We start from the raw sequence: 12,585 nt of genomic DNA, 5'->3' as shown, positions 1-12,585 counted from the left end.
GCAGAGAAAGGAGGTCTTATAACAGTATGTGAAAGATATAACAGGAGGAACAGAGTCCAAAAGGTGCGCACAACGTATTTATGAACTGTTGAACGAGCATCCACAGAGGGATGCGTACCGTGTGCAAATTAGTCTGCAAAAGGAGCAATGAGACGGGAGACGCAGGCCATGGGCAGATACTACTGTTCCGTGTGCCAATAGTCGGGAAGAGAACTAACCGTCTTCCTTGCTCTTTGGTCAGTCATCCCATTTTTGTTAGTGGTCGCGTGTTGTCTCGCGCTCGAAAATGAGTTTTCTTATTCAGGAACTATGCCCCTGTGCCTTAGATGTATGCGTACGCTTGTATGAGCGTATGGTGCTCCTTTTTCGGGTTTCATTGCATTGATCAAGTGGAGCTGGCGTAACGTTCACAGCTCGATGCTTAACGTGCTGTTTAAACAAAAATGATGCACGAAACGTAATCACAAGTACAGATATGAGTGCGAACTAACAAGTGTTCTAGCTGTTACTTCGCTGTGTTCGAAAAGCGTGCTCTTTTCGCAAATGGGGCTTGTCCAGCGAGTGAAGTGATCTTTCTGCACCCGGCGATTGAACGTGATTGCTCCGATGAAAGCCCAAAGCACACGATTCTCCCCCACCACAGGATAAGTGTGTGGATATGGCCGCTTCCCTTCGCGGAGCAAAACACACACGGGAAATAAGCGCGCATCAGCGCATCGCGATGAGCTTTACGCGGAGCTATAAAGCCTCTCGATCTTGGGAAAGTACCACCACTCATAGAGTTTCCTAAAATTAACTAGACGGGACTCTGGTGCTGCGATCGTTCAGCGATCACGGGAATGATGGGTAGTACGCGGATTTGCCTAGTCTTTGTACTTGCAAGCGGAGAATTGTACTTGTGGCTTCATTTATTGCCGTGTTTTGATTTTGTTTGGAAGGAAAAAACGAACCCTTTTGAACTTAGTCACCGGATTCAAAAAGGTAAACCTAAAAAAATAAAGTTTTGAAGTGCAACCACATAACATTTGCTGATTTTGGCTTAGTGGGAAAAGAGCTCCAAGCCACACGAACACACAAGGAGGCAGCAGTACGAGGATAAGACAAATTTGTGTACCACCCATCATTTCCATGCTCACTGAAGCGCTGTGCGTTTAAGCGCGCATTGACACTAGCGCCAGAGTTCCTTCTAGTGTATATTCGGGACATGACCTCCAAGATCGCGGGCACATGTTCTATTTTTCTCCGGCCGCGGAAATCGCCGTGCTCCCCAGCAAATCCAACCAGTAGCACCTTGCGCACCCGGCTACTGTGAGAGGGCACATTGAGTAGAGTTCTAGAGCGCACGGCATTCCCACGCGCGCATGGTTTTTTTAAATTTTTTTTTCACCTACGAGCAAGAATCACCGCATGATTCTTCTGGCTGAACTGAAGGACAGTATTTTTTTTCTGTTACTGCATTTATTTTGGTCCAATTTGCGAAGAAAAGCATGGCAATTGTTGCATTATTCTGATAGATAATTGTAATTAGGCATCAATTCGTCTGTGGCAGTATAAAGTTATTTTCGTTGCGGTCTGTTTTGTCTCAATGGTAAATACCTAGACTTTAGAGATACAGAGGCATTCTAGTGTTCCTGCTATCCTCTGGAGCTTTTATTAGGGAATACCGGACTCATTATCGTCATTGACTTACACTGCTCTCCTATCCTGACTCATAATTTTACTATCATATCGCGTACGGATAATTATAAGGTGGTCAACCGAAGCTCAGTTACACTCAATATAACTGGGGGGCCAGGACTAAGACTTCTATTAGCCAACCTACATTCACTCCCCACGTCTCTATCACAGTGAAATTGCCTGAGTTGTCATCGTCTCCTTTTTTCATCATCTGAAATTTGATTATGTTCTGGTAGCACATTGGCAATATCAGTGTCGGGTTAACTTACTGTACTCTCGACTACAACCAAATTAAAGGGTCGCACGTGTAGCATAACGGCATGTTTCTAATAAAAACTACGTATTCGCTGAGGTAGGCTACTAAAAACATAAAAAGTGCAAATTGTCATTGCTATGTAATACCACAGTGTTCCGTGCCATGTACATGAAACTCTGAACGCATGTAGTGTACTTGTTGAACAAGCAAGACATTTCTATGTTACTTCTTAGATTGCCCAACGTTTGCACCCCCGTAGGGGCGTCTGCGCAAGTAAACGTTTGGTGCGTAGCGACACGACGGACCTGAGCTAACGGGGGAGTTTCGACTCTCTCTCACGCCTAGCTGTGCGTGGCTGAGCCGTGTCCGGGGAAAAGGGGATCCTGGGGGTTGAGTTGACGCTGGGTGCTTGGACCTCTGAGGCTCCCCGGCAGAGGCAACACACCCCTTTGGCCCTGGCTTCACGTAGACGGCACCCCTGGTTTGACCCACCCAGGGGAAATCGGCAGTCGCCTTTTTCTGTCTCTCTCTCCCTCCTGATCTTCGTCTTTTCTCTCTTCCCATCTTTCCTGTCATCTCCTCATTTCTGTTTACTTCCATCTTCCAGGCAGCAAGGGTTAACCTTGCGTATGTGCCCTCTCTTGGTCACATACTATTGGGTTATAGTGGCTTTGTGCAGCTGGCGCTGGCATACCATTATAATTGTGCTGCCGCGTCCACATGTTGGGCTCGATGGTGGGTGGCTGGCTTGGCTGCCGAATTTATATATACTTCATTCCCTCTTTTTCATTTCCTATACTGTCTGATCGCCCGCCTCCTAAGAGGGGGCGCACCGAAGCAACACTGAATGTATTCGTAAAGCTAAAAGAACCTTTCCCGCGATTCCATGTGATCCACTGTGAAACACAAGAATATAACGCAAGAACCATATCTCCGTTTGTCATCTCCGAATGCCTCACCAGTACCCTTGGACCAGGGTATCAGGCTACACGTATGGCTAGTGGAGACCTTCTTCTTGCAGTCCAAACTAAGACCCAGTATGAAAATTTGACGAAATTCACTTCGTTTGGAACCACACCTGTATCTATCACACCACACCGCTCCCTGAACAGTTCCCGAGGCGTAGTGTCTGATCAAGACCTAATCAACCTGACAGAGAGTGAGCTCCTTGAGGGCTGAAACGAACAGCATGTAACGCATGTACAGATAATTAGGATTAGGCGTGATAACAAAGAAACCCCTACGAAGCACCTTATTCTTACATTTTGCACAAGCACACTTCCAGAACATATAGAAACAGGCTACTTCAAGTTAAAAGTTCGACCCTACATCCCCAACCCCTGACGTTGTTTTAAGTGCCAGCGATTCGGCCAGGGTTCTCAGAGCTGCCGCGGGCGTCAAACCTGTGCAAAGTGTAGTTCGCACGAACATGTCACACACAAATGTGAAGAAACTACTACCCCCTGCGCGAACTGCGATGATGGACACCCCGCTTAATCTCGTTTGTGCCCTACATGGAAACATGAAAAAGAAGTATTCACCCTGAAAGTAAATGAACACATCTCATTTAGGGAGGCGCGCAAGCGTCTACTAATGCAGGGTCCTTCGTTCGCGGAGGTGGCACGAAAGGGGGCAGTGCCACCAAAGTCCACGGTGCCCGCACGTACCGCACAACGTGGACGAGCGGCAGCACCATTCACCCCCTCAGCGGAAGTAGCACAGGCTCTTCCGCCGCCAAAAGTATAGCAGGCCTCCGTACCTGAAGCCCCAGGGCCTTCTGTCTCGACAGATAGCTCTAAGACCTCCGTGCCTGCACGCGTGAACCGCGCGCGGGCATTCAGCACCTCGTCCGAGGGGATGGACACTGCAGCAAGTCCAACGGTGTCTTCGGCGCCGAAGGACAGGCCCAGCTCTTTGAAGCGCGCCATAAAATCAAAAACCGTCATTGCAGGGCCTGACAAGGGCTCTTGACTTGACGCAATACTTTTTTAGTACACACAGCGCTCATTTACACGCATGAGGGATACACAAATAATACGATGGAACTTCAGAGGACTGCTTAGAAACCTCACGGTTATGATTCTTTCGCGGCTATTGAAGTACTGTTTTAGGCGTATGGTTCGAGCAAAACTGTCTCGGTCTTTTAAAAGATGAAATTCATTGAATCCACCAGAGGCAAGGCAAAAAGTAAGACCCTTCGATAAGGTCGGTATGTGAGCACCAGAAAGAACAACTGCCGATAAACACTTGGATGAATTGCTTTTTCTCTTAGTGATGGGTCAATTGAAACAGTGCCTATGTTAGATATATATTTTGAAGGGTCTAAGCCGCCGTGAATGAACTTATTGTCTTTGAGCGTGCGTAAGTTGTTCTCCTTATCTTTTTAAATGCTACCACGCATTTTAACTCACTTGTGGTTAACTGTGCCATAAAGCGGCTTTCTTCGTTTTTGTAGACGCATCGTACATAATTTGTAATAATCAATAACTATGCATAATAATTCCAAAGAGGCGTTGTTTAGTAGTACCCTTTGCCAATAGAGTTTGTTTGACTTGGAAAGATTGCAGGCAGCCGGCTTGAGTCTTATACCCTTGTCACATGGGAATAGAAAATGACATTCGGTAGCGAAGGCATTCTGTTCCCGAATGAATTTTTTTTTTGGCGGCACTGCTACACGTTCAAAGCGAATGACATTTGACTTGATGATGCTGATCGCAGCACCTTCCTTATGAGCATTGGGTTAGTACCAATAAAAAAATAAACAAGCGTTTACAAGCTTCATACACATCAGATAATAAATAAATGTATAAATAGGCATATTACGCTGTTGCTCGGAGCCCTTCATTACTTTGTTTCAAAACGTTGCAACCGGCCATGTGGCACCTCTCTAATTTATTTTACAGCGTCTACCAGCTGAATATCAGTTTTTAAGCACATGTTTAAGTGATTAGTGAAAATAAAATACGCGAAATGTTGCCTTCCAGTCGAATCAAATGTCGTTTCATACAACTACTTCATCAGCTGTGCCGTCGAGAGTACGCATTTCTCACTCGAACGACTTTGAGCTATAAGCCTTTCGATACTACAGAAGCATTCAGGTACGTCGACAGTGCAGACAGACAGACAGACGGATGGACGGACAGACGGACGGATGGACGGACGGACGGACGGACAGACAGACAGACAGACAGACAGACAGACAGACAGACAGACAGACAGACAGACAGACAGACAGACAGACAGACAGACAGACAGATACGCTAAAGGTGCCTGCTAAGAAATGCTCGGCATTTGACATGGAGAATGCACTTTATGTACGTCTTACTTTGATCGCAGTATGGTGAGTTTTTCCAGCCATGGCGACACCTGCCGTGATCTTCTTGGCATGTGCCTGTGTGAATATTGCAGTAATCCTTCGACTCACAAAAGCACACTCGTCTTTGTTTGCAGTCCGCTCCATATTGGTGAGGTGGACAAGCTGCAGTGAAGTGTATCGCACGGAGAAGGTCAGTGACACGCATAGATCATTTACTCTTTCAGCCCTAAAATTTCATCTGTGTAGGATACGTTTCAGTGTATACTTCACTACTAATTAGGGCCTCAGAAAACAACAAACAAAAAATTGAGCTAGTGGTGTAATGTTCATAGATTTATAAAGATGACATAAAATAACGTCTTCGTGGTCCTGTGGTTATGAAATGACCGATTTCTGCTACTAAATAAAATTTAAACAAATTTATTGTTTGGCAGGGTGGCAGCTCTTAAACAACTGTAGCAACTTCATACCGTAAACGCCCTGTTCCCGCCTCGGCAACACCCAAGGGCTGATAATGATGCCTCAACTATAGCTTTTACCCACTCAGAGAGATTGGCCAAGAACTCGTAATACAAACATTTAGGCCTTCCAAGGAATAAATAGTTCTAAGAAAAAGAAAAAAAAACAATATCCTTAAAACCAAAAGGAGTAAAATATTTGTTTTTCACCATTTTGACCATGCTGTATTGTCTATATCTTAGACATATTACAATAATACCAAACAAATTTAAAATTTTTTCTGTATTATGCATATAAGGTGACAATTTAGAGGCGCATTCGTTTTGTTTCATAAATATAAATGCAAACGGCATAAAAGGCGTTCATCTGGCCGAAGTCTACAACCAAAGCACCAAATTGACAGTTGTGAATGTCAGCCCTAGGTTAGCGAATGATATGACAAAGAGCCGCTTCGGTTAAGCTTCTTCACAACGCTGAACTCCGCAAAAATGCCACAACGGTGGTATCAATCACAGGGGGGATTGTTTAGGGAATACTTCCCAAAACATTGTCATATTTGGCTTCATTTAGAGGTGCTAGGAGAAGTCTTGTGTGGTGTGATCAATCAACAACGCCAGGACCGAAAGGGCTAAGCTAAGGGTCAGGCCAAGAGTTGTAGATGATCATAAGACGTTTGGCTATGATATAACATGATGTACGTAAAAGGACCGGCGAACACCTGGCGTGTTCACCTCACAGCGTTCTCTCTGCACACTCTCGGTCGTCCCTCTAGTGGCACCAGCTGAGCGCCTGGTTACACCACCTAACGTAGATTACCAAACAAAGCTCATGTTTTCGGAGGAGTGAGGGGGCTCGCCAGGTGTCGCAAGCCTGCTTACGCTACTAAACACCATGAGTAGCTCATCTGGGTGCGCCGTGGTACAGAATAATCGAAATAATGCTGGTGGGCTCACTGGCGTCAAACACGTAGTATCCTCGATGTCTCCTTGGCCGCAAGCGTTGGTCCCAGACGTTATACTGATTTCAATGATGGGACATGTGGCGTGCACCAGCGTAAGCCCTCGTCGTCCTACGCGTCTCGTGTACTGTCTATTAGAGCTGCGCACCAGATGACATGAACGCTCACATCAGTGTAGCGTCGGTGACAACAAACAAAACCAGCAGTTCCGCCTGCCCCTTTGCCACTTCTTCGCAGAGAGCCCATCACTACTTCACTGGTTCAATGGAGCCATGAAAAGGACGTCCGTGCACGCACTGCTCCTATGTCGCCGATTACATCGGTTCGTGTGCTAATGTGACTATAGTCGGCGACGATCTAAGAATAAAAACATTTGCCGTGTACCTGCATGTTTGACGGCAAACGTCGTGACACATTAGTCTTCTGTCTGAAGAGAGTGACTAAAACATTTATTTGATGTTTTGCGCTAGAAAATGCGTATTCTGTGGATGTCGAAATTGCCAGCGAACGCCATTGACTCAAAGATGAGGACTATATAACTAGGATTCAAGCGTTACTTACAAGCTCCAATAGTTACGCTACTCCGCACGTTTACAGGAAGAACTTTTATCGTGATACGCTGAGCATCCTCATCTGCAAGGACTACATGATTGCCATTGGACTTTCACCCACCACCTCCGGGGCAGAAATTCTAAAATGTAACTTCACAATACGCAGTGAGGGTCCGTTTCACACCCAAAGGGTAAACAAACTACGAAGATTGAAACTTACGAAAACGGCACCAGCATTTCTAAGGAGGATGATCGGTACACTCGGCAAGGAAGCACAGATGTCTATCCCCCGTGAAATCAAGGACAAAATACATGTGTGAAAAGTACCTAGTAACTAGTTCTTTTAATATCTGTATATCATTAATTAACCTCATTTCGTTCCCGATTCTACTGCCATTTTTATTGTATGTTTCGTTGTTTTCATAGTTATGCACAATTACTGAACATTGTTTTGTTACCATTTTTACTGGCATGTTTTATTGCATGTTTGCGTTGTTTTTGTTACTATCAATATTTACTTAATCGCTTTTTTGTTGCCATTTTGTTGTACTTATCAACATGTCATTTTCTAACAGGAGGTCCCCTTTCAGCCTTGTGCTATGGGACCTCCTTCTGTACATACTACCCCAATGCGTGTATATTTTTTTGCGACAAATAAATAAAGACAAAAAAAAACACGCACTCAGGATATGACAAGGGACGACAAGCATGAGCATCACTGTTATAGTAGCGCCTATCTGTCTATTAGAAGAACGAGGGTGTGCAATAAAATGATAGTGCTAAATAAATATGAAGTCAGCGTGGTGCATGAAACAGGTAGAAAGCTCGCTGCTCCTTCGACACATGCAAGTGATGCAACCACCGCAGATAAACGGGACATTCAGTTAGCCATCACTACAAGTTATCAAAATCAGCCTGTTTCTTTCGAATATGCGTAAAACCTCTGCACACCGGGGTAAGTGTACCTAGCGCGCGACCAACTGGCGCTCGCCACAGCCTGAGAAAATGCGCACCAGGCTCTCGGCAGCGCTATTCTGACTACGGAATCGAGGAGGATCAAATATTCTAAAAGGTACCTGCAAATACTCGCACGCTAGAGTAAGCCACGACGCCACTTTCTACCTGTTAACAAAAGGTGGCTTAGAGAATAAACACTAGCTTGCAGGAGGCTCTAAGCAGGAAACTATCTACATGGTACATTCCACCGCGCAATGTAAGCCGACGAATTCCGCAGGAAATGCAGGTACCGTCCGGAGGCTGCAAGTTATTAGGATGCCGGAACAATATAAGTATCCCACCCACAGCATACAAGAACATTTGGAGGGCGGCGCGTCTGACGTCTCTAAGCCCCGAGGACCAGCTGCGACTGATCAACAGACAGTGGGCGTCGGCTGCGAATTTCGACTATCTGGAATAAGGAAATCACTCACATCTGTGTTACGAGAAGGCATGCCGAGTCGCACAATAAAGAATAGTTCTCTTTTTGTAGGTACTGTTTCAGGGGCGAAGCTCCTCAAGTCGTGGATCGTGCGCCCGCGATGTATGTATTAGTAGTAGTAGTAGTAGTAGTAGTAGTAGTAGTAGTAGTAGTAGTAGTAGTAGGTAGCCACTTCTTATTTAGTCATTGCAATGTCTGCTGGTCGGTGGTACTTCTATGTGATGAATATGGGATGAAAATATGCCAGATGGCGGTATACTCGAAGTGTTCACTAGATAGACGGACGAACGCATAGACAAACAGACAGACAAACAGACAGACCACTGGACGGACACGACGACGCATGAAAAAGTGTACAGGCAGACATTTGCACAGCAGGAAGAACGGGCGGACACATAGACGGATGGATGAACGGACAGACGGACCTGATGGACGAGCGCATGAACGGACACACAGACAGTTGTATGGATTAATGCATGGACAGGCAAACGGAAGCGCGGACGGACTCATGGACGCTTCGTCCCACTCATCAACATTCACTCCGCGAATAGAGAGAGAGGTAACCTTCAATGATTTCCGGCAGATTGCTAGGCTCGGCTCCCGCCTAAGAGCTAATGGAGAGACCCTGAGTCCCGGTAGCTTCTTTGGCCTGCTAGATCACCCAGACTTGCTTGTCCAGGCCAGAACTGAGCCGTTCAGTCCACTAACGTGCCCAAAGGTCCTGATTGAAGGCCAGGACCCCATAAATTCGGTTAGTGCTGGACATTTTCATGGATATTGTCAAGAGTGGCTCTGGTGATACAGTATACTGGCAGAGATTGCTGATATAGATGTCATATTGTCGCGTTACTCGTGACAAAACTTGATACAATGGGCTCGTTTAGTCGACTAGCCAAGCAGTGGCTCAGAGAGATCGTCTTTGTCCTCTTTCACTCTTCGATCTCACCCAAGCAAACCATGTGGCAATAGTCCCCCCTTTTGAAAGCATCGACTCGATGCTCATAAATAAAAAAAATGAAGGTGTACACACGCAGATATAGAGAACCAAAAGAGGGAGAGTGCCAGTACTCGCAGCGCAAATGAGGAAGTTTCGTCAACGCTTGCGCCAAGCACAAAAAGAGAAGGCATAAAAACACAGGAGAACACAAACAGCAGCAGCAACGCAAAGTCACGGCATGTCGTAGCACGTGAAACCACGAGGGCTACTGTGTGAAGTAGGGCTTCAGCCGAACGACGTGCACAGTTTCGGGCCGAAGCTGTCGATGAGAAGACGCTGCGCTGTCCGGAAATAACTCGTAGGTAACATCTGTGACTCGTCTAAGAACCTTGTACGGTCAAAAATAATGGCTTAGGAGTTTTTCGGATAAGCCTGGTCGTCGGACAGGGATCCACACCCTCACTCGGTCCCCAGGGTGGTAGGTGACATTTCGATGGCGGAGGTTGTAACGCCGTGCGTCTGCATCTTGTTGGTGACTGGTGTTTATGCGAGCTAGCTGGCAAACTTCTTCGGCGTATTGAGTGTATTGCTCAGCATCTTGAGCAAGTTCATTGCTTTTTTCGCACGGAAGCATAGCATCGAGCATAATTCGCACGTTGCGTCCGTAAACAAGTCGGAAAGGCGGAAATCGCGTTGTTTATTGCGTTCCCGTATTGTAGGCAAACGTGATGTATGGAAGAATCTCGTCCGAGGTTTTGTGTTGTACGTCCACGTACATTGACAGCATGTCCACTATGGTCTTGTTAAGCCTCTCTGTCAGTCCATTGGATTGCGGGTGATAAGCCATTGTTTTTCGATGACTTGTGACTCAGTTTAAAAATGTCCTCCATCATTCGTGCTGTAAACGACGTCCCTCTGTCCGTAATCACGCATGACGGGGCACCATGCCGTAGGATGATTTGGTGCACGAAGAACTGCGCGACTTCAGAGGCCGTGCCACGGGGTAACGCTTTTGTTTCAGCATAACGCGTGAGATAATCTGTCGCAACTATAATCCACTTGTTCCCAGAGGACGACAAAGGGAAGGGCCCGAGATGGTCCATTCCCACGAGGTCAAACGGTGTCCGTGGTGGTGCGATCGGCTGGAGCAGGCCCGCGGGTCTCACAGGCGGAGTCTTGCGGCGCTGGCACTCAAGGCAGCTTTTCACATATCGATGTACACTAGTTGATAGTCGCGGCCAGTAATACTGTTGGCGTGCTCTGGCGAGAGTTCGCGAATAGCCAGAATGTCCTGACGTGGGCTCGTCGTGGTACGCAAGGAGGATCTCATCACGTATGTCGGTAGGAACAACGAGTAGGAAGGCTTTGTCGCTACCACAAGCGTTTTTCTTGTAAAGAATGCCTCTTATTAGACAAAAAGAGGACAGTTCGCGAGCAATGTGTTAAGGGACCTGAGAGTCGGCCTTTCAGGGAATCAATTACTGGGCGTAATTCGTCGTCTGCCCATTGCTTTGACATAAATTCGGAGTCGCTAACTGCTCCGAGAAAGGCATCTTCATCTTCGGAGCCTCTGACAGCGTTCCCCACAGGTGCTCGAGAAAGCGCGTCGGCGTCTTCGTGTTTGCACCCTGACCTGTACACAATCGTAATATCGAACTCCTGCAAACGCAAACTCCACCGTGCGAGATGGCCGGATGGATCTCTGAGATTTGTCAGCCAGCAGAGCGAGTGGTGGTCCGTCACGACTTTGAAGGGACGACCGTAGAGGTAAGGCCGAAATTTGGTCGTCGCCCACACGACTGCAAGGCATTCTTTTTCTGACGTAGAATAGTTGGTTTCGGCTCGAGAAAGAGTACGACTGGTGTAAGCTATGACATGCTCAACACCACTGTGTCGTTGTACAAGGACAGTGCCAAGTCCGACGTTGCTGGCATCTGTATAAATTTCTGTAGCAGAGTCCTCATCAAAATGGGCAACAACAGGGGCTGTTTGCATTCTCTGTCATAACTTTGTGAACGCTGTATCTTGTTCTGCGCCCCAAGTAAAGGGCACGTCATCTCGGGTGAGTCGCGTAAGAGGTTCAGCTATCTTCGAGAAGTTGGCGATAAATCGGCGATAATACGCGCACAAGCCGAGGAAACGGCGTACTGCTCTTTTATCTGATGGAACAGGGAGGCGGCGACAGCAGCAGTTTTGTCTGGATCAGGTCGCACTCCATCCGCACTAATGATATGTCCCAGAAATTTCAGCTCTTCATAGCCGAAATGGCATTTTTGGGGTTTCAGCGTGAGTTCAGCTGTGCGAATGGCTTCCAGAACCTTTCTCAGACGCTTCAGATGTTCTTCGAAGCTCTCGAAAAAGATGACCACATCATCGAGGTAGAAAAGGCAGCTTTGCCACTTCAAGCCAGCCAGAACTGTATCCATCATTCTCTGAAATGTGGCTGGTGTGGAACAGAGGCCGAAGGGAAGAACTCGGAATTCGTAAAGTCCGTCTGGAGTCAAAAACGCGGTTTTTTCTCGGTGTCGTTCATCCACTTCAATTTGCCAATAGCCACTCTTTAGATCGATGAACGAAAAATACCTCGTGCGTCGTAACCTGTCGAGGGAGTCGTCGACCCGTGGAAGCGGGTAGACGTCCTTTTTTGTGACACTATTAAGCTTCCTGTAGTCAATACAGAATCGCAGCGTTCCGTCTTTTTTCTTTACTAGAACAACTGGCGAGGACCAAGCGCTGCTGCATGGTTGAATAATCCCGTCACCAAGCATCGCTTTTACTTGTGTCTGAATAGCCTCGCGTTCTTTGGCAGAAACGCGATAAGGCTGCTGCCGCATGGGGCGGACGTCATTGTCGGTAATAATTCGATGCTTCGTGAGGTGTGTTTGATGGACTTTAGATGAAGAGGCGAAGCAAGATCGAAACTCCCTTAAAAGGTCATGAAGTGCAGCCTTTCTCTCGTCTGACAGCGTCCAATTATAGTCAATGCGGTCTGG

At 46.8% G+C, this 12,585-nt stretch overlaps 1 protein-coding gene across 5 annotated transcripts in view; it reads right to left on the bottom strand.

Moving 5' to 3' along the window:
- LOC142786439 (receptor-type tyrosine-protein phosphatase T-like) overlaps positions 1 to 12,585 on the bottom strand; it is a 253,813-nt gene that overhangs the window by 140,700 nt on the left and 100,528 nt on the right. For all 5 annotated transcript variants that reach the window (XM_075884122.1, XM_075884121.1, XM_075884119.1 and 2 more), the window contains one exon: positions 5,259 to 5,411. In XM_075884122.1, coding sequence (XP_075740237.1) covers positions 5,259 to 5,411 — 153 coding nt within the window. The remainder of the gene's footprint in view (positions 1 to 5,258; positions 5,412 to 12,585) is intronic.

The sequence above is a fragment of the Rhipicephalus microplus genome, unplaced genomic scaffold (assembly GCF_043290135.1).
Source record: "Rhipicephalus microplus isolate Deutch F79 unplaced genomic scaffold, USDA_Rmic scaffold_24, whole genome shotgun sequence".
Taxonomy (NCBI): domain Eukaryota; kingdom Metazoa; phylum Arthropoda; class Arachnida; order Ixodida; family Ixodidae; genus Rhipicephalus; species Rhipicephalus microplus.
Note: the sequence above shows the minus strand (reverse complement) of the source record. Positions and strands in the feature narration are given on the sequence as shown.